The 22528-nt window shown below is 39.6% G+C and overlaps 1 protein-coding gene, 1 long non-coding RNA gene and 1 other non-coding gene across 7 annotated transcripts in view; 1 reads left to right on the forward strand and 2 right to left on the reverse strand.

The window, feature by feature from the left end:
• The window catches only part of CFI (complement factor I), a 52163-nt gene extending 31963 nt beyond the window's left edge, over positions 1–20200 (forward strand). For 4 of the 5 annotated variants that reach the window (XM_072938689.1, XM_072938680.1, XM_072938682.1 and 1 more), the window contains 10 exons: positions 848–1014; positions 1861–1971; positions 2443–2553; positions 5772–5795; positions 8882–8917; positions 10912–11015; positions 11194–11297; positions 14150–14427; positions 18290–18394; positions 19791–20200. In XM_072938689.1, coding sequence (XP_072794790.1) covers positions 848–1014; positions 1861–1971; positions 2443–2553; positions 5772–5795; positions 8882–8917; positions 10912–11015; positions 11194–11297; positions 14150–14427; positions 18290–18394; positions 19791–20008 — 1258 coding nt within the window. In that variant the 3' untranslated portion in view covers positions 20009–20200. The remainder of the gene's footprint in view (positions 1–847; positions 1015–1860; positions 1972–2442; positions 2554–5771; positions 5796–8881; positions 8918–10911; positions 11016–11193; positions 11298–14149; positions 14428–18289; positions 18395–19790) is intronic. The other variant, XR_012059586.1, reaches the window with a different exon arrangement.
• On the reverse strand, positions 2152–2224 carry TRNAL-AAG (transfer RNA leucine (anticodon AAG)). The gene has a single exon. It is a non-coding gene; the product is annotated as a tRNA-Leu (tRNA).
• LOC140686089 (uncharacterized) lies at positions 15670–21003 on the reverse strand. The gene is made up of 3 exons (XR_012059589.1): positions 20750–21003; positions 19410–20087; positions 15670–15949 (listed from the first exon to the last, which is right to left on the reverse strand). It is a non-coding gene; the product is annotated as an uncharacterized lncRNA (long non-coding RNA).
• Positions 21004–22528: the final 1525 nt, after the last annotated feature.

The following is a 22528-nucleotide window of genomic DNA, read 5'->3' on the forward strand; positions in this document are numbered from 1 at the left end:
TTATTTTTGCTTACTTTTGCGTGATGCATCTTTGCTCAACTTTTTATTTTTAAGCCGTTTTCCTCATTAACTTCTAGAGAAAAACAAGAAAGAATTGAATGTTCTGGAAGAATAGCTCAGTGTAACTCATTGTCTCTAGGATATTGGGTCATTGAGGTAGCTAGCCTCTTACCTACACAAATTCTGAACAAACTAAGAAGTCCAAGCAATGACATATCGATGTCAAAATAGTACCTTTGTACTGTGAAGACTGAATTGAGGATGTAGCTTAGTGTAAAAGCAGAATGAACGTGCTAAAATTAAACCAACTTAATCTCCCAGATCCCAGGTAATGATGGGGCCAACCAGGTAAGACTTATTGCATGGGGCAGGTGGAAAAGACCCCAAAAGGAAAAAATGGAAGTGCTGGGCTGACCTTGGCTGATTTATATTTCCAAAATTCCCTGATCAAATTAATCCACCCCCTTTCCTAGAGAAGAGAAGTTGAGGCCAAGAATGACACATCTCTGGTTGGAAAGGAATCAGGAGTCTGGAAGAAGCATTCCTCCTTAACAGGAAACAGAGGAGAGGAAACCAGTATTTGTGGGTGCTTGCCGTGCCTTGAACTTTGGCCAGTCCATTTAAATGGATTGTTTTAGTTAGTCGTTACAAAACTCGGTGAGATTGTTACATTCCCTTTGTAGATATTGAAGATATTGAAGCTCAGATAATTTAATCATCTTGCCCAATCTATCACTCAAATATAGAAAATGAGAGGAAATTACTCTAGTCCCTTACTTCCCACAGTAAGGTTATAAATGCAAAGTACTAATTTTTCTACCCTAATGTTTCATATATTTGATTGCAGAGGTGCTCTTTATACTCAAAGAAGAGATCTTGCTATAAATTCCACTGAATGTCTACACGTGCGCTGTCGGGGATTAGAGACCAGTTTGGCTGAATGTACTTTTACTAAGAGAAAAACCAGCAGTTCCGAGGGTTTGGCTGGTGTGGTGTGTTACACAGAGGATGCTGGTTAGTGGAGTACTTGCCTGATATTTTCCCTTCCTTCAAGGTTGTTTATTTCACCCCAAATCTATAGTAAACAAACAAATGACAGATATCCTGTTGCCAGTTGCACATGAAGGCAAAATCCTATTTTGGGTTTTAGAACCAAAATTGGTGCTTTCCCCCTACTGTACCCTTTTGCCATTCAAATATTACTTCTATGCAGGTTCCTATTTGGGTAGTAAAGTTGCTTGACTCCCCATTGCTTCCTTGAACATCTGAATCAAAGTTGATACAGCAAACACAAATTAAACATTAGAAGAAACTCTGCATCTCCTTTGAGAGGTCCAGTCAACACACCTTCCTTTAACAAGTTGAAGTGACCACATCTGTGCCTCAGTTGCCAGGTGGTCACTGTCACTTTTCTCCTCCATCCTGACATTGGAGTATTTTAGCCATACACATAGTGTTAAAGGCCAAAGCCTATTTTGGTGCTAAAAATAAGTACTATTAATATGTAAATGGCACTGCCCAAGTAAGTCATGGGGGGGGGGGTGGTACTAGTGCAGTAGCATGAAAGGAATGAGTGAACACCAAGGGCTTCTGATTCCTGAATCCCCTCCCCCAATCTCAGCCAGTCCTCCACAATAAGTGCTGGTCTTCAGAGATTATAAAAAGGCCTGCATAAGTCAGCTTTGGCATTTCTTTTCCTTATTAACCATATATGCTATGTTAATGTTACCACCAATGCATTTTATATCATCTTTCATTTCTGCCTGACTTTTTTTTAATGCCCCCTTTATTCCAAACATGATAAAGATGTCACCCGCAATTCCACAAATAAATTTCACCAAGATAATTTCTCCTTTACAGTTTCTCCAACAGACTCCTTTCAATGTGTGAATGGGAAATACATTCCTCAAAAGAAGGCCTGTAATGGTGTCAATGACTGTGGAGACCAGAGTGATGAGCTGTGCTGTAAAGGTAGAGATGAATCCAGCCTTTAAACCCACAAATGCATTCTTCTGACTAAGAAAGTAGAAACAACTTTACCATTGAAATAAGATTCCATCTCATTCAATTTTTTTTAACTTTTTAAAATTTTATTTAAAAATTTGGGGGGGTGGGGATAATTAGGTTTATCTATTTATTTACTACTTTTGGTGGAGGTACTGGGGATTGAACCCATGACCTCATGCATCTTAGGCACACACTCTACCACTGAACTATACCCTCCCACCTCGTTCAATTTTAAGGATGAAAAAAGAGGGAGGATAAAGTTTAATGGTAGTGTGTGTTTCTAGCATGCACAAGGCCCTGAGTTCAATCCCCAGGACCTCCATTAAAAAAAAATAGTAATAAAAACTTAATTACTTCCACCCCAAAGTAAATTAATGAATTTTTTTTAAGTACTGGAAAAAAAAAAAAACCTCTCTTCTGATTATGTTTTCATAGGGTGCCGAGATGAAGGTTTTTTCTGTAAATCAGGTGTTTGTATTCCAAAGCAGTATAAGTGCAATGGTGAGGTGGACTGCATTACAGGAGAAGATGAAATTGGTTGTGAAGGTAATTTAAAGTTTTGTGGTTACTTTTTTCCATTATTTGATCCAGGGGTTTTAGGAGGCTTTGTAATTGTTGCCTGGATCCAGTTTGTCAATAGAGACTGTAAAATGGCAATTTTTAATTCAACATTTCTTCTGCATTTATTAACTGAATTCTATAGAGAAGAAGTATTTTGTTTCCATGAAATGCAGTTCATCATAGAAAGGCAGAATGATATTTAATTATTTCGTAAGTGAGTTGGTGCTTTTTGCTTTTTGGTGCTCATTGGAAAACCTCCAAAGGTGAAAAATATTTACTAAGTACCTACTGTGTTCCACACAGACTGACTTCTTATCAATGCTTTCTGAAGGAAAAAAATCTCCCTAATTTATTACATTCATTCATCTACTCAATAAGTATTTATTAAGTTATTACTATTTGTGCCAGGTCCTGCTCTAGGTGCTGGGGTTACAATAGTGAATAACATTTCAAACCCTGCCCCTTCATAGATCTTACATTCTAGTAGGGGAAGAGAGAGAATAAATAAGAGAAATAAGTAAAATATCCAGTAAAATAATAAGTACTAAGAAAAAACAAAACAAGAAAGGAAGGTACAAATTACCCCTCTGGAGGAGGGTAAGTTCTGAAATTTGAGATGAGGTGGCCTGGGAAGGCTCACTGGCTGAGGTTACTTTTGGGTAAAGAGCTGAAGGGAATGGTGGAGCCTGCCACATGAATGTCTGCGCAAGAGTGTTCTAGGCAGAGGCAACAACCAGGGCACTGTTCCTCAGGCAGGAGCGTCCCAGTGTGTTTGCTGAATAAGCAGCCAGGAGGCTAGTGTGGCTGGGGTTAGAGGTGGGGGTAGTGAAAGATAAAGGACAAGCAGTAGGAGAGGCTGGAGAGGAGGTTGGGTGGGGGAGATGAGGGCAGATCAAGCGAGACCTGTTAGTGAATGAAATGAGGACTTTGAGCAGAGGATTGACGGATCTGACTTTCGTTTTAAATCAAGATAACTCTGGCTGCTGGGGAGGGAACAAGCTGTATGTGGGCGAGGGGAGAAGCAGGCGACCAGCCAGGAAGCTACTGCAATAAGATATCCAGGGAAGAGATGATAGTGACTAGGATAAGCTGGGAGGAATGGAAATGACAAGTAGCAGTCAGATCCTGGCTGTATTTGGAAACTAGAGCCAAAAAAAATTGCTGATAGACTGGATGCGCGTATGAGAACAAACGAGCAGTCAAAGATGACTCTGGGGGTTTTGGCCTGAGAATTGAAAGGATGTTGCTGCTTTCTTCAGAGATGGGGAAGGCTGCCAGAGGAGTGGGTGTATTCATACCCACCTCACTGGTGCACCCTATCCTGTGCTGGGCTGATAATTGTTTAACAATTGGCTTTGAAGAGGGACAAGGAATCCCTGATTTGTATGTAGCTTTGGATAATTTCTGTGGTGTGAATTACTCCCACCATGGGTGATTTTAAGCATTGACACAGAGCACAGGTTGGTAGTGATACCACAGCCTCTTGTGCAGTGCTAAAGTCCCGTGTCAGGACACTACTGAATGACTGATAACAGTTTACGGTGAATTTTTGTGCTTGTCTCACCTTCCTTTCTCAAAAGTAAACATCTTGAAAACAGAATCTATTTTTACATTCCAAATGTCCTTGGTAAAGTGCCTTCCACACAGGTGTTAAATAAATGTTGAAGATATGTATAGATAAGTTCATTGATATTAATTATACACGTATAATTGCTTAGTATACCAAGTATTTGACTTTAAAGAAATTTTGTTTAATTTTCCATTGATATCTCTTCTTAAAAAACACACTTTTTAGGATTTCAAATTACATCATTTCTTTTGAAGAGTATGAAGCAGTTGAGCAAAATCCTTTTATGTTTGTTAAATGTAGTGAAGAGAGGAGAGAAAGAAATTTTGACAAATATTTCAGGGAGGAGGACAGTAAACCATGACTTTTGCCTATGAAACTTGACAGCTTCCTTCACTCCCACTTTCATTGAGATGTAATTGACATACAACACTGTACAGGTTTAAGATGTAAACATGGACTTGACACAACATATACCTCAAGGTTATTACCACAATAAGTTTAGTTAATATTTATCACCTCATGTAGTTACAAAATATTTTTTCTCTGTGATGAGAACCTTTAGGATTTACTCTCTAAGCAACTTTCAGATATACCTCAGAGCAGCGTTAACCATAGTCCCCATGCTGTGCATTCCATCCTCGGTACTTGTTTATCTTACAACTGCAAGTTTGTGCCTTTTGACTGCCATCACCCAGTTCCCCATTCCCTGGTCCCTGTCTCTGGTAACCACAAATCTGACCTTTTTTTCCTATGAGTTTGGGTTTTTTAGATTCCATATATAAGTGAGATCATACAGTATTTGTCTTTCTCGGAAGCTCTACAGTTTGATGTCACTTCTTCAGTATAATAATACTTGGGGTTTCTTCTCTTCTTTCTCCTCCTCTTCCCTCCTCTCTCCCTCCTTCTCCTCCTTGTGATTTAAAACTCTGAAGTTTAAGATCAAAGAAGTTGTTAGTTTATCAGAAAAAAAATCCTACTGCAAGGGAGTAACTGTAACATAAAGATTACTTTTATTATTAATTTCTCGAATGCATATCAAAAATGCGTTTAGTCAACTGTCATTGTTACTTCACTTTACCTATCTTTAGATTGAGCTCTGCCTTGTATTTTAGTAACGATTCTAATATTCCCCTCTCTAAGAAACAGCAAGTGAGAGCAGAGATGTAAAATAAATATATTAATATATTCATTGATCTCTCCTTTTCGGTGGACAGATCAGGATCACTAAACCAAGGGAAGTTTGGAGTATATCTTAATTTCATTTATCCCTTATTAGCTCACTTTTTATTATTATAAGTTAAAAGAGTAAATAAATTTTGTGTTATGGCATAGTAATAGTAAATTTGCCATTGGGTATGTGTTCAAATATATCTAAAATGTGAATCTCTTTTTAAAACCCAAGTTAAAATGAGTTCCTTGCTGTGGTGAAATTGGTGTGTGTTTAAATATAAGATGAAACATTTGTTAATCAGTATTAAAAATCAAAGTAAGATGGTGTACTATGGCTCCCTTTTATCTTTTTGTAAGTACTAATTTAAGTCATTATACTATCCAAAATATTATTGATTGATTTATCTTTTATTTGAGTGAAAATGATCTCTTTGCTACAGTGAGTTTTTCATTTTCTTTTTAGGAACTGAACATCCTGAAATTAAAGGTAAATCTATTTTTATAACATTAAATTTATATTATAGAATTGAAAACAAGAATAAGGCATTATAGCTTTTATGATAAACGTATAATATGTTGCTATGATAGGTATTTTTCTCAAATAAAAATTATCCTTTGCTGTGGTAAATATTTTGTTTGGGGTTTTGTTTTTTCACACCTTCTACATGCAGATCAAGGTAAACATTTTGTTAAGTTCTTGGGATATTGCAGAGTTGAAACAAAACACAGGTACTGCTGTCACCTTATAGTCTGAGGTAACTAGTAACTGAGGATGATGTGGCCAGTTTTCACATTCATTTAGGCACAGAGGCCTCTCTGCCCGGTGTGGTAAACTTTCATTCTCACTCTCGCGACCCACAGCTGGCTAACCAAAAAGCCACGAAAGGTACATTCCCTGCACCTCTGCCATACACCCTTCTCTCGCTTTACTTTGTCCTCAAAACTAAGGCGATTCCTGAAGAAACTGCCACCAGAGGAAAGATGACATCTTTTCATGATAGCTGCCTTCTTATTTACTTTTGTAAGCCAGATGTCCCCAAACCTTCCAGCTCTTTGGGGTCATCCTTTTCTTCGTTATTCATATAAAATGACCACCAGAAGTTCATGGTCTCCCTCAGGATGTCTTAGGATTCTGAGGGAGATTTTTCTATATTCAAGCTCACCCACGTTCCAAGTGACTAATTTCAACTGTTTATTTGTATTCCCACCTTTCATTTTGCCTTCCAAGGCTGCTGGGGATTTTTGTTTCTTTGTTTTCTCTAGTTTGTTTCCTCTTCTTTATTCCTTTTCCCCTTCCCTACCTCTTGCCTCTACTTCCTTCCTGGCTTGGGACATCAGGTGCAAAGAGTTGAGGTAATGATACTTCTGATTATCTCTGGTCCAGGCAAGGGCCCTCTCTTGCTTTATTCATGTTCCTTTAGCCCTATACCTTACTCCCATTCCCCACAGGCAACCATTTTAATGTGAGTTGATGTGTATGTCTTTTTGTTTCTATGCATTCTTATTCAGTGGGTATTGTCTCGTGAGAGTACACTTTTAGTTCACTTAGTATTGTATTGGAGACCTTATATTTCCTTTTGATCTTTTAAAAAAGCATTATGTTTTGAAGATCTGCCCATGTTGCTCTGTGTCCATCTAATCTGTTGCTTCTCACTGCAGCATAATAAAACACACTGTGGTGTTCATCTTTCACAGTTTACTCTCTACCTTCTCAGTAATGGACCCTCACCCCACAGTCACGCTGTAATGAATATTCTCTTCTTAAGGCTGTGTGGAAGGATTTCTTTGAGATATCCATGTGGGCAAGGAATTGTTGGGTCTTGGGGCATGCATCTCCTTAATTTAACAAGCTAGTGCCTGCCTGTCCTTCTGCTGAGCTGTACCATCCTCACCTCCACCAGCACTACCTGAGGGCTCTCCTCAATCCTACCAACATTTAGTACTCGCCAGCTTTCTAATTTTGCTAGTCTCTTACTTTCAAGTGATATGGTACTGTTTATTTATTTGAATTGTTGGTATAAACAGTGATTTTGAGTTTCTCTTCATATGCATACTAGCTTTCTGAGTTTCCTCTTCCTTTCCTTTCTTCTGTTTTTTTGCCATTTCACAGCTTTTGCCTCATTTCATATGGAGGCTGCAGTCTTCTTGTTGCATTCTAGATATCAATCCATTTTCAGTTTTAAACATACAAATACCTTCTTCCATTCTGTCACCCATCTATTAACTTTAGCCATAGTGAGCTTTGTTGAATATAAATCTTTTGTCTTTATTTAATCAAAGTCATTGATTGTTTTTTTTTATGGTCTGGGCTTTTGGAGCTTTGTGCTACTCTTCTAATAGTCGGTACCTCTCAGCTACACTGGACTTTCCCTGTCTTCCTTTGTTAATATGAAGTCTTCTCTTTGGTTCCTGTGGGTGCTTTTGTGAAAGCTCTGAGTAGAGCCTCTCTCCGCCCCAGAAAATAACCTAGGCATGTGGCATAACAGACATATGTATGTCTCTCCCAAAAAGAACTTGGGAAATCGAGGGATAAGACACAGGATTGCTGCAGCAAAGTAACATTGCCCCTCTGGGCTGTATGCTCCTCCAGACAGAAAAACATGTGGGAATTCACGTTTGGATCCCCAGGTCAAAGTAATTATGATCCTGTCTGTGACTGAAATGTTCTAGGACAGCAGAGTGAAGGTGGAATCGTCCCATATAAATTCAAACAGAAGTCTAAGGAAGAAAAGAAAAGGAACCTTTTTGTTTTTGTTTAACTTTTGACTTCTGCATCCCAGATGCCTAAAACTAACCTTGCCTAATACTGAAATCAATGAAATATCTTTGTTTGCATGACCCCTGTTAAGAGGTGCCTTATTATGCACAAAATGAAAGGATCCTTTTCAGTGTCAGCTCAGGACTCTTTTGGTCAGTGTCGATGACAGCTTCCAACCTTATGTGAAGTTGAAAGTGCTTTTCTTCTCTGACCCGGGCATTTTGCCTGCTCTAAATGCAGAAAGCTGCAGCACCATGAGTCTCACCATTCACTTCTACCAACAGACACCTCTAGTTTGTGCCTGAAAAATTTCTACCTAGTTCATCTTGAGCCTTCACGGTTACCTAGCTACAGAAAAGAAATAAGATGATATGCTTTGGAATTTTGTACTGACCTTTTTAGAGGTAGAGCAAGTTCTTTATTTATTTTTTTGTTTTAGTTTTTTTTTTTTGTTTTTTTTAATCAAAACATAGTTGATTCATAATATTGTGTTAGTTTCAGGTGTACAGCAAAGTGATTCAGTTATATATTATTTTCCATTATAGGTTTTTACAAGATATTGAATATTGTTCCCTATTATACAGTAAATCCTTGTTGTTTATCTATTTTATATATAGTAGTTTGTATCTGTTAATCCCAAACTCCTAATTTATCCCTCCCCTCCTTTCCTCTTTTGAAACCATAAGTTTGTTTTCTATGTCTGTAGGTGGTAGGACAAGTTTTGAGACAGAAAATTATTATCAAAATTTAAATGATTTTAGTGATTTAATTTTTACTATAAACATAACTTTAAACATTTGTCTGTTTTTTCCTAGAAGAAACAGAAATTTTGACTGCTGATATGGATGCAGGTAAGTTAACACTATTCTTTTTAACTGGTGCTTCACTGGTTAAATATGCATTTTAATGTCATGTGCACATGTGTGAATATGTATGCATATGGGTGATATAATTGATTCAGGTAACAATTACCTTACATATCAATTTTTTTTCTCTTAAGTAAATTGTTATTTTTCTTGGCTTTCTTTTTTTTATTATTGAGTTATAGTCAGTTTACAATGTTGCGTCAATTTCTGGTGTACAGCACAATTTTTCAGTCATACATGAATATACATGTATTCAACCTTCCATGTTAATTTAAATTTTAAAAAAATTACTTCTTTCCTTACCACTTTTAAGAAAAATAAACATGAATGCTTCTTGAGAACTGCTTTTAAAATGGGTTCATACATATGGCTAATTTTGAAATGAAAACAATACTCTAGTCCCACATATGGTTTTTCTACTTGTTATGAGCTTTGTCAGGTCGGTTTTGTCAAAAAACAATCAGATTTCACATGTGATCCAGGACATAAGTTTTGAAATAGATACATGTAATTGAATTAACCTGTTTTTTTGCAACGTTTTAAACCATGATAACAGAAGGTCTCTGAAGATCTGTATCCAGGCCAGTTGGGTAGTTACAGCCAAATTTAATTAAAGTACCCTGTTCCTGGGAAGACAGTGATCAGTAAGAGCTTTGAGTCAGACTGGCTTGTCTCAGTTGTTTGTTAGCAGTGTGACCTTAGGTGAGTAACAAGCTCAAATGCAAATTGGGAATGAAATATCTCCCTATTTTAGGGGGATTTAAAACTGAAATTCATGTAAGACTCCCTTCTAATTGTCAGGCCCCAAAATCAGTCAACGGTTTAAAAAAAATCAGGCAATGAGTGAAAGATTTAGAGCTCAAAGTTACAGATATCAGTCCGAGGGATTTCCAACAAAGGCCCTTTATTTTCTATTCAAGGTAATATTAATTTTCAGATACTACCCAAGCTGGTTTCACAGTCCTCAGTAGATAAGGTCTCTCCTCTTTCAAAAGTCCAATCAGAAATTTAAAATTTATCATCACATTCTTCACCCAACCCAGTTCTTAGGATGGGTGGGACTCCCTCCAAAAAATATTCTATCAACATTTGTTCACAACATCTCTCCCTTGAGGACCTACCTCCTTCTTATATGTTCATAGTAATTGAGAATGATATTATTTTTTTCTTTCTCATTTGAGGCTAAGAAGCAAGTTTGCAAAAATGTTCAAGACATGATACAATAAGGAGAGCATCTTATATGTTTACTTTCTTCCTTTGTCATGAATTCTCGTGCAAATTCATGTCTTAAGTCTTGCTCTACCATGTTTCCCAGTGACAAATGTGCCACGCCTGAGGGCTCACAGAGGAAGGAGACATCATCACATGTCACGTGGCTAAAAACACAGCTCCCCTCCCCACCGACTGATCCTGGATTGTCCAGGGGTTCATGGCACATCACCTCTCAGAGTTCATATGATCACTAAATGAGATAAACTATATACACGGTACTTAGCCTGGAGTCTGACACATAGACCTTACTCAGTAGTAACCTCATCAATGTTAATATTAACATTATTGAAAAGAGCCCCATATAAACAGCCTCTAGAAAGTAAAACCCATGAAAGTGAGAAGCTGGAGTTCTCCCTGTGACCGCCATCCCGAGGTGTCACCCCCATCCTGAATTGTCACAGCAGCAATGCCTGAGCATGTGCAACTCTCACCTGCCAGAGGCTGGTACACATTTAACTCCCCAGGCAGCCTCTTTCTGCTGCTACGCCACCTTTAGGCAGAACTTCAGAGAATCAAGCCAATTTTCATATTAAGCCCGTGTTTTTGAACAAGGTGAACAGCACAGTTTAGCATCCAAAATAACTTACTAATGAATCTGGTCTGCTTCATACTAACTGTGACTTTACTGTTTTTGCAGTAGATAATCAGGAAGTTTGCCCACTTATGGTTTCAAAATCATAACGATACAATCTCTTCCTTTCTTAAAGAAAGAAAATGGATAAAGTCACTTTTCCCTAAATTATCCTGTGGAGTTAAAAAGAACATGCCCATTCGACGGAAACGAGTCGTAGGAGGAAAGCTGGCAAAAGTGGTAAACCTGCATGAGAAGTTACCATGTCACTTCCCAGGAGCAGCCCAAGTTTGAAAAGGGGGAGGGGATGGATATGTAATTATAAGAGACTGAGAGTCTTGAAATGGAAATATCTTTCAGCCACTTGTTTGTATTGCTGTCTAGTAGGATGGCAGTGACCACATAAATGTCTTTTCAGGGGCAGTTCCCATGGCAGGTGGCAATTAAGGAAGGAAATAAAATCAACTGTGGAGGAATTTATATCGGTGGCTGTTGGATTCTGACTGCTGCACATTGTGTCAGGTAAAAAACATCTCCAGTAGATTTGGGGTCCTAAAATGAAGAAATTGGGTAATAGAGGTTGTGGCAGGTGATAAATGAAAATGTATATAGTCATTTACAAGTCCCACTCTATTATCTGCTTAATACTCTCTGATATTCATGATCGGAATCCCAGAGGCCAGTTCCCCAGAACCCAGTGGGTTCCAGCTGGCAAGGACAGATCAAGCCTGTAGGTACCAAGTTATTTCACTTGGCTCATTTGCATGGCGCAAGATCAGCTGGGAGGACACAGTTTAGGAATCTGGCCTCACTTCTGACCTTTAGAATGAACAGAATATCATTTATTGAGCACCTCTTACAGACCAGATACTGTGCCTAGCACATTCACATATGTTATTTTATTTTAATATTCTCAACAGTACTAAAAGGTAAATATTATTTCTCTCATTTACTTAATAAGCAGACTGAGACTGGAGGTTACATGACTTGGCTAAAGCTACCCTACCAGTCAGTATCAGAGCTGGAGTAACATCAAGTTCAACATACTTGACAGTAACTTAGATGAAGGCCTGCTTGGAAAATCTGCAGGGGGCCCAAAATTGAGAGGGATACGAAATCTGTTGAATGACACCCATAAAGATTCTCGTAGATTGGAGCAATGCACCAAATTTCATCTCTTCCTTCTGAATGACCCTATTCTCTTGGCTGCTGTGAGACAACATTTTCTTGGTTTGCTACCTACCTCTCTGACCATGCCTCCTCATCCTTCTTTGCAGTTTCCTCCTCCTGTGACTGAGCACTGATGCTCAGGTGAAATCCTGGAGTTTCTCAGTGTGTATCCTGGCTTCCTCTTCTCTTCTTACTTCTTCTCTCTAAAATTATCTGTACTTTAAAACAGCGCTGTATGCTGACACAATGGTATCTCCAGCCTAAACCTCTTCTCCAATCACTGATCCTACAGTCAGCTGACTATCAGCACCTCTTGGCTCTATCAGAAGTACATCAAATTCAAAACATCTAAGATGGAGCTCATGATACGTCCTTTCTCCTCAAATATGGTCCTGACCTAGTGTTCATTTTCTTAGCAAATGACCAATGCTGTTCATCTAGTTTCACAAGGTAGAAATCTAAAAATCACTGCATTCATTCTATCAGTCTTACCACAGCCCAGCCAGGATATCGCCAACTCCAGATGGCATTTTTAATTTCTAATTATTTAATTCTCAAAGCTTCTTTCCATCCCCACTGTTATCCTGCTTTCACCTCTCTTCTGGATTTCACTAACACCCACCACCTCCTGGTTAGCTCCCCGATGTTCACTCTGCCCAGCCCTGCCCCCACCTCTCCATTGCCTACTGTGCAGTGAGAGTAGTAGTTCTAGAGCTGGTTTTGACCACTTACCACTTAAAATTCAATGGCTTTGCATTCCTCTTGGGATAAAAAAAAAACTCAACAGAATGTTTAACATGGCTCATCTGGCCCCAAGTGATCTACTTACCTTTGCCAATCTCATCTTGCCTCACAGCGTCACCTCTTGCTCCTTGCTCCATCTGTTCTGGGCTCCTTTCAGCCGCTCAAATGTACCTTGTTCCCTGCTGCAAAGAGACCTACATGTATGGTTTCCCATCCCTGAAATCGCCTTTCCTACCATGTTTCCCTAGTTAGTGCTACTCTTGATTCAGATCTCAGCTCAACCTTCACTTCCTCAGAGAACCTTCCCTGGTTCCCTGAAGTCAAAGCCTTCCTGATAAGTTCTCAGAAGCCCATGTGCTATGAGTTCCTCTCACTTTTCCCAGTAGAATACATATCTTCAATGGTGGGATTATCCATTTAATGCTGCTTCCTTCTCTAGACCCTGTGCTCCACGAAGGCAGGAACTCTTCCTGATCTTGCCCATTCCCGCATCCCAGTGGCTAGCCCAGTGCCTGATGTAATGGTGGGTGCGCACCAAATATCTACTGAGTAAATTGAATGGATAAGCAGACTTAACCTGTAAACAATATTCAGAGCCTCTGATCCTGAAAAACAACCCAAATTAATATGAAGCACAGCATTCTTGGAATACTAAGTATAAATAAAAGCATCCTGAACGCCCCATTAGTTCCTAGGACATCACTGCTTAACTGTAAGGTGATTCCCTGAGACAATGGTGGTAGATGCTCGATTTGCCGGAAACCACAAGATGAAAATTGGTATGAAAATGGAGTGAGGCATGAGGACAGACATTATTTAGCTCATTCACCATTTCCACCAAGTTTTCAAGCAGCTACTGTGTTCCAGATCCACTACTAGGCACAGGCATCTACCCATAGATGAATAAGACCCTCTCTTTGACTTCAAGTAGCACAAACAGGAGGAAAAGCTTGTGTGCAAATAAACACAATGCAAAGTTAAGATGAAATCAGTCTTAAAGGTCAAGATGATGATTGCTGTGGTCTTCGCCCTGGGAACCTCTGGGGTTAGTAGTGTAATGAGAGTCTGTGCTCTGCCCTCCCAGTTCCTCAAGCACATTTCTGGCTTGATGCCATCTGGTCTCTGCTTGAGCACCTTCAGTGCCATTGCTGTCACTCAGAGGCAGCCAACTCATTCTACTTCTGGCATCTTGGGTTGTTAGTGACATCTTTCTGTCCCTGACATTGAGCAATTAGATGAACTATTCCTCTCTCCATTTACCTATTGACTTTCTTTAATTCTGCCCTAAGAAGATTTAGTTGCACTGCTTCATGACAGCAAGGATGAAAAATAATTTTTAAAAACCTGGGAAAATGAAAAATCTCCTTAAAAAGGAAAGTTATAAAGCTGAAGCATCAGAAGTCTAATTTTTGGGTTTTTTTTTTCCCAATGTATTTATTTCCTTTTTCCTTCTGTTACAGAGCCAGCAAAACTCATCATTACCAAATATGGGCATCATTTACAGACTGGTTAATGCCCAGCCCTGAGATAACCGTTCAGTCGGTAAATGAAGTTATTATCCATGAGAAGTACAATGGGAGCACTTACCAAAATGACATAGCTTTGATTGAAATGAAAAAACACCCGAGCCGAAAAGAATGTATGCTGTTTAATTCAGTCCCTGCCTGTGTTCCCTGGTCTCCATATCTATTTCAGCCTAACGATAAATGCATCATTTCCGGCTGGGGTCGAGAGAGAGGTATATGTTTTATAGCTTGTTAATCAGAATTCAGAGGTTGAAAAGGAATGGGACTAGAAATGCATTGGAGCTAATTTCTGAGTGCTCAGAGATAAACATGGTGTCAAATCCAGGAAAGTGAGTGTCAGCCAGGGCTGGCTTCATGGGCTTAGGACCTGAGTAGGTGTCCAGCACCCCAGCTCTGGGCACCGTAGGGCCTTGTTTACTGCTCTGCTGTCACTATCATTAACTTCTTAATCATTTTTTCAAGGGCCCCATCTCACATTTTCAATTTTCCCTGGGTTCTACCAATTATGTAATAGATCCTGATGCAGAGTCTCAAAGGATACCTGTACTCTGTGCTACTAAAACATACATTGAGGGTTAGCCATTCATCAAGAAAAAAGTAGAGTGACAGGGGGACATCCAGCATGGACTTTTTGGGTTCATTGGAAAGGTACTGATGGAGGATTAAAAAGGTTTTCAAAGGGATAGTCCTAGTATAGGCTGAGTCACCGATCCTACAACCCTGCTGCTCTCTCCTCTCTGCTCCCTGTTCTCCATTTTTACACCCCCACATCCCACAAAGAGAAAGGGAACATAAAGAATACATTCCTTGAGCTTCTAAGAAGACTGGAAGTGAACATTCATATGAGCAAGAGATGTAGACACTTAAGGACAACTTGCTTAAAAGATCTCCTAAATTAGAGATAGATTAGAATTAAATTAGCCAGTGCTTTTTCCTTCATCTTGAAGAGTTAGCCTAGAAATTCAGCTTCCTTTTGATCTCAAACTCTCTGTGTAAATAACTTGATCTTATAAACTCCTATTCCAAAACATTCTTTATAAATTCCATATTGAAAAGTATAAAATATGCATATAAATTAACTTGCATTTGTGGTATGTTTGAATACTCAAGACTTATGAAATACTGAATTGTATTAGTAATTAATTCATCCAGAAAGTATTATGTCCTTATATTTGTTGTTTTTAAAAAACTTTCATATGCACATTAACATGTAAACACAAAAGCAGAGATAAAGTATGACAAGCCTACTTTTCTTTTTTTTTTAACATTTTTTATTGATTTATAATCATTTTACAATGTTGTGTCAAATTCCAGTGTTCAGCACAATTTTTCAGTCATTCATGGACATATACACACTCATTGTCACATTGACAAGCGTACTTTTCATCATGCAGTTTTCACAGTTATCATTCTACTATTCTTGTTTTAGCTCCCTGAATTGATCACAATCACAGTAGGATTATTAGGAAAGTTTACCTATAAAGGGGTTAGTAACAAAGTTGTGGGTGGCAGGTTGGGGAACCACAAGGGCTTTGCATGGACCCAGGACTAACAGGACCAGAGCTGAGTCCTTTCCGAGATCTGAAGGCATAAGGCAAAGGAGAAGTTACCAGAAGGAGAAAGAGCCTCAGAGCAGACTACCTTGAGAGAAGTAATGACCTTGGGTTGAAGGTTAGAGCCAGCTCCACTCCTGCTATCCTCACGCCTTCCCTCCTTCCCTTCTGCCAAAGTCCCCTGTTGGAAAGAAGTGAAGACATTCCTATTGAGGCAGTCCCTCCCACTCAGGCTCTCTGGGCAGGGGAGGGCACAGAAGGGTGGAGAATGGATCCAAAGGACAATCAGGAGCTTTTCAATATATTCCCCCCAACACTTATTTTTCCTGGAGCATATTAAATCAAATCCCAGATATCATGTAATTTCACCCATGAATACTCCACTATACATTTTTACCAGGTAAGGACTTAATAAAACAAAAACAAAAACTCAATACCATTCAGACCCAACAAAATAAAAATGATTCCATTCATTTTCTAATTCATTTTCTGTTATCATCTAATAACCATCTGTGTTTAATTTTTGCCCATTATTTACAAAATATTTTTACAGCCAGATTATTTCCACTGGAATCCAAACAAAGTTCAAACATTGCATTTAGTGGTTGTTTTTCTTAAATCTCTTTAAATTTAGAACTGTTACCTCTTTCTTTTATTTAAAATGTATTTATTTTAAATGAGGGTGGCGGGATATAGCTCAGTGGTAAAGTGTGTGCTTAGCATGCACAAGGTCCTGGGTTCAATCCCCGGTACCTCCATTAAAAAATAATAATAATAACAAATAAATAAACCTAATTACCTGCTCTCCCCCAAAAAACTGCTGTCAAAAAAAAATGTTTTTAAGTTAAGTATTTTAAATGAAACTAGGTCATTCTTATTTAGAATTTCCATGCCTTGAATTTGTCTGAGTGTATCCTTATGTGGCATTTAATATGTGCTTCTATTCTATGTATTTTCTGTAAACTAGTAGGTATGTTCTTATGCATTGATTTGTTTATTAATCAAATGTGGTTTTACACATTTGTTGAGCCCTTACTGTGAGTGCAAGATATTAATGCCAAAGTGTTAGTATTTCACTGATGAAAAATATGGACCCAGTCAACAAACTTAGGTGCTGAGGCTACAAAGTAGAATGACAAAAGCCAGCTCTCATGGGACTTACAGTCCAGAAGCGCCATCAGACATGAATGCCACTGTCAGCCAGCAGAATGTGACAGATGCCTCGAGAAATATACAAAACAAGAGTTCAGGGGAGGATGTATCTCCTGAGTCATTAAAAATTACTCACACTGTCCAAGAGCTAGTTTTTGAAGGCTTCTCCTGAGTTAGGGGAAATAATAAATTACTAATTTTTGGAACGCTCTTATCCTGAAGAAGGTAGTCATCTTAAGACTAACTTGAAGTAGGACTTGAAAGAGAAAAAAGAAAACTCTTTCCTGATTTGCCATATATGTTGGTGGATTTATTTTTCTCCCTCTGCTTCCCGGAAGAGAAGAATTTTAGTCCTACAGTTAACAACTATGTGCTCACTACAGAGCTGGGGTCTGTCGGGGTGTCCTCTCAGGATAAGCCAGAGGTCTCTGTCCCCAGGTAGTTTATAGATTAATTAAGGAGGCAAGTCATTTGGCATAAAGTGTTTAGTGTATCATTGAATTACTGAGTTTATGCATTACTTAATTACATAACTATTTATTAAGCAAGTACTTTGTGCTCGCGTGAAACTGGTGCTGGTGCAGCAGTGAATGAATCAGGCTTCTCCCCTGCCCTCCTAGAGCAGGTAAAAATTGCTGCAAGCTCGGAGAAAGATGAGGGGAGATGGGGCAAAGATTCATTCCCTAAACCTGAGACAACTCATGCTGTGTTCTTAGGTTTTTCCCTGCACTGTTAGTCAGTAACTGTACCTGGCCCTTCTCTTTCCTTGGACCAAAAATGTTCAAATCCCAAATCTGTAACTTAAGTGGAAAGGAAATCCTAAGTCCTCTTTCAATCACTTTCAAATCATTTAGGAGATGGAGTTCCTCACAGACACACAAAAACACATAGATACTGATAACTTCATATGTGTTTTCTTCATTTTAAATTCTTATATTAAAAAGTTGTTTTCACTCTAACAAGCACTTTCAAGAAAATAAGAGGTTGTAAGAAGACAGGAGCTATTTATGTGAGAAGACACTGATCCCAGATTTTGATAGATATCCCCCCGAACTCAGTGGTCAGAGCAGAAGGAGTCTATCTCGTTCACCTCAGAGCACCCAGCTCGTTATTAAATGAGCATGACTTTGGGCCCTAGGTTCAATAATGCCCCTTGACTATTTTTAGAAAGACAATTATACAAACTGGGGATATGAGCAGTGTGTGATTAAATACGTTAATGAATTATCCTCAAAGGTTTACAAATACATTAAAGAATATACATCTTTTTTAATGGTCCTGATGGTCTACTAAATTATGAGAGTAAAAATTTATTTCAATTACTCATTTGTAACTTCTAAATGTCTGTTTGTTTTCTCACTTTGTTTAGATGACCAAAAAGTCTATTCACTTAAGTGGGGTGAAGTTCATCTAATAGACAACTGCTCTAAATTTTATTCAAATCGCTACTTTGAAAAAGAAATGTTGTGTGCAGGTAAGTACTGAGGGGCTTCTCGGAGATATCGCCATACCCGCTACCAAACTCCTCTCCCTCCCCACCTTGTCACCCCCTGCTCAGGGCCTCAAACCCTTTCCTTTGGCCTTCTAGCTGTTGCATCATCAAATTCTTTCGGTCCCTTCCCCTCAGCTCAAGTTCCCACAACTTACTACCCAGAGGAAGAATCTTCGTTAAGCTATTACATAGCAGTATAGCCAGGTGACTAAGAGCACAGACTCTGGAACCAGACTGCCTGGGTTTATATTCTGGTTTTTACCGGTTGCAATTGGTGTGACTTTGAGCATGTTTCCTCATCTGCAAAATTGGTGATCTTCACAGATGAGAAAAGTGACACACAGAGCAGCTACATCAGCTGCCCACGCCTTACAGACAAGAAGTGGTATATCCAGGACCCAACCCAAACCTCTTGTAAATAAAAATCCAAATAACCTCATTTCAAATTCATCCATTTGGAAGTAAATTCTCCCTCCTTGGAAATCCCATTGCACTTCTTACAATACCTGCCACTCTCTCCTTTAATATCATAGAGAAACCACTGCCCCTGGCTAACACAACTACAGCAGTCGGTACTTCTGGTGCTGACTCAAAGGCAGGGTCCCCGCCAGCATAGAGCATTTCAGATGCTCTACTGAAACCACTTACACATAGTGGATTACAGAAAATGGCAGAGTTACTGGCATCCTATAACTTCTTGGATACAGTGATTTAAAAATCTTAGGAAGTCATTAGAGTGAAAAGAAAGTTAGCAGACCATTCCCTGTGCCCTCGCATCTTAAAACGGAGTTCAGGATTACAGAGGACAAAAAGGGAGAATAGCGCAAAATCTAGCAGGGGGCAGAATCACAGTTAAGAGGACAAACTCTGAGGTCTGGCTGCCTGGGTTCAAGTCCAGGCTCTGCCACTTACTAGCTAGATGACCTTGGACAAGTTAGTTAAGCCCTCCCTGCCTTATTTGTCTCATCTTAAAATAAGAGATGATAATGATACTTACCTCATAGGGTTGTGGTGAGGATTAAAACAACGAATACAGACTAAGCACTAGGTAGTCCTATTATTTTCCCACCCAGCCTTCGATGCTGCTTTCAGATTGCTAACTCATCATAGTATATACTTCCACAAAGGAGAGAAAGCAGAGAGAGCACTTGCTAGATTTGGAGAATGAGTAGAACAGACAGTATTTCCCACCCAGCATCTCTACGGCTCTGTGGGCCTAGCCAGGGTCTGTGAGGGACAGCGCGTGTTACTTCTTGTCAGGAGAGGGTAAAAAAGTCGAAGTTGGTACAGACGTTGGTGGAAGAGGCAGGTAGTCAGCATGGCAGCCTTGACAAATGGAAGTAAGCGTGCGACTTTCTTTCTCCTTTGTCTCTCTCAGGTACAGATGACGGTTCCACTGATGCTTGTAAAGGGGACTCTGGAGGCCCCTTGGTCTGTCAAGATGCCAACAATGTGTCTTATGTTTGGGGTGTTGTGAGTTGGGGTGAAAACTGTGGAAAATCAGAGTTCCCAGGCGTTTACACCAAAGTGGCCAATTATTTTGACTGGATTAGCCTTCGCGTAGGAAGATCTCTTGTTTCTCAGCACAATGTATGAAGCTGTGATCTCTCTCTTCTTTCTGCTCTTTTCCTCTCAAGAGTTCCATTTTAATTGAAATGATACTGCACAATTAGTACTTCGAGAAAAAGAAAAGACAATTTTATTGGATATTTTTTAAAAGTCTCTGAAGTTTATGCTGTATTGGAATTTTGCTGTATAATTCTCAAATAAATATTTTAGTCAATCATACATATTTTATTTATTAGAAAATGACATTAAATTATCTATTTACTCAGGAGTGCTATATTGACTGGACTAAAGGGTTAGGTAGTTGAAGGACAGTGGATTCACAAAAGCACAATTCAAATCCCAGCTTTACCGCCTACTCATTGCTTGGCCTTGGGCAATTTACTGTCTTTTTTTGTGTCTCATTTTCTACCTTTAAAATGGAAACTGGAATTTTGAGAAAATGAAGCTGCATCCTGAAGTAAAATGTTTAGCATAATACCTGTCATAATGACTGACCTCACAGCTCTTGAAAAACTGGTCTTCAGTTCCTCATTTCAGAAGTTCTCTTTGACCCTTTCTTTAGACCTCTCCACAGATACCACAGCACAATCACTGACCTCCTTGGTGTCAAACCTCACAGTCACTTAACCATTCTCACCCTCCTCTGCCCCCAGGCAGCAGTAGTCAGCCCCTCAGGGCATCACATTCTGTGCCTGGCCTGCTGGTCTTAGCCTTCTTCTCAGCCTCTTCCTTCGGGTCATTTCTCTCACTTCGTGCTGGTGAACTCACCTAGATTCAGCTTTAAATCCCACCACGGTCAAACTGTTACCGAACCAAACTTGGGTCTGCTCCCCCAAGTGCAGTAAAGCCAATCTACTGACACCGGGTTGTGGTGAAGGAAAGTGCAGCATTTATTGTAAGGCGCCAGACAAGGAAGGAGTCCAGGGCAGCTAATGCCCAAATCACCTGAACTCCCCGATGGGTTTCAGGGAGGCATTTTTAAAGGTCAGGTGAGGGAGGGCCATCCCAGGGTCTATGATCAGCTCATGTACTACGATTCTCTGGTTGGCTGATGATGTAACAGGTGATGTCACAAGGGGTTAACATCAATCCTCAGGCTCCAGGAGGCCTGGGGGCTATGTGCTCGTGCTCATGGTCATCACCTCACCACGTAGTTAACTTCTTCCATTTGGTGGGGGTTTTAACACCTATAAAACAACTCAGGAAGTGTACTTCCGAGAGGAGCTAAAGCAGAGGATGTGGGGGAGGGGTCTGTCCTGGGAAGGCCCTATAGGGTTCTGCTCAGTTATACAATGACTCACAAATTTGTGTCTCCAACCCTGGCCTTTCCTGGAACTCCAGGCTGTGTATCTCACTGAGTACATAACACCTCCTTCTGGGTATCTAATCGCATTTCCAAAGAAACAAGGCCAACCCAAAGTTCTGCCACTTCTTAAACCTGTTCCTCCCTCCTTAATAAATCTTCTATGGCCCCAAAGTGCAGTGGACACCATCCCTCTATCTCATGAGCCTGCTTTAATCTCAGCATAGCGCTTGTCATCACCCAACATACTCTGTTTTCATTTGTCCACCTCTCCCCGTAGATGCTCACCCAGCTGGCACCCCCTGCCCCCACTCCAACGTAAGACACTTTAGAGACTTTGTCTTCCTTCTATTGGCACCCGTAGCACTTTGTTCATAAAAGGTGCTCAGTTAATAAACATTAGCTGCTTTTATCTTTTTTTTAAACCACAGCTATCATCATTCTGAAGGCAGAGGTATATTTTTCACATAAATATTACCATCGAAATCTGGGGTCCAGTTCTGGATAGAGTCCTTAATAATAATATGAATGTTTTAATAATATAAATTTTAATAATATGATGCCCATTTCTACACATATTCCAAAATCAGTTACTGCCCAGATTTTTTGCTTTTAAAAATTTTGATAAAATATACATAACAAAAATTTTACCATTTTAACCATTTTGAAGTGTGCAGTTCAGTGGCATGAAGCACGTTCATATTCTTATGCAACCATCCCCAGAAATTTTTTATCTTCCCAGACTGAAACTCTGTGCCCAATAAGCAGTAACTCCTTCTCCCCTCCCATACTGCCCAGATTTTTAATTCCTTTTGTTACTGAGTTCAGGAGAGTATTTGGTTATCTATGGCTGTGTAAGAAATCACTGTGTAGTGATTTACAAAGCACTTGTTTATGATTTTGCTCTTGCACCCGGGGATTGACTGGGCCGGTGGGGCAGTCCTCCACCCTCTCATCCAGCTGCCATCAGACGAGGCTAGGACAAGCATCATCTCCAAGGCTTCTCCACTCACGTGTCTCTTGCCTAGGTGGGAGGACTCAACAGCTGGAGTTCTCAGTCATCTCTCTCTATGCTCTATATGGTGTTTCCACGTGGGCTGTCAACATGGCGACTCAGGGGCACCAGACTTCTTACACAGCAGCTGACAGCTGTCCCAGGAATACCTGCAGAACCTGCACTGACTATTTTAACCCAGCCTGGGAAGTCAGTTAGCCTCACTTTCATCACAAAGACCTGACCAGGT

Source organism: Vicugna pacos, chromosome 2 (assembly GCF_048564905.1).
Source record: "Vicugna pacos chromosome 2, VicPac4, whole genome shotgun sequence".
In the NCBI taxonomy this organism is placed as follows: Eukaryota; Metazoa; Chordata; class Mammalia; order Artiodactyla; family Camelidae; genus Vicugna; species Vicugna pacos.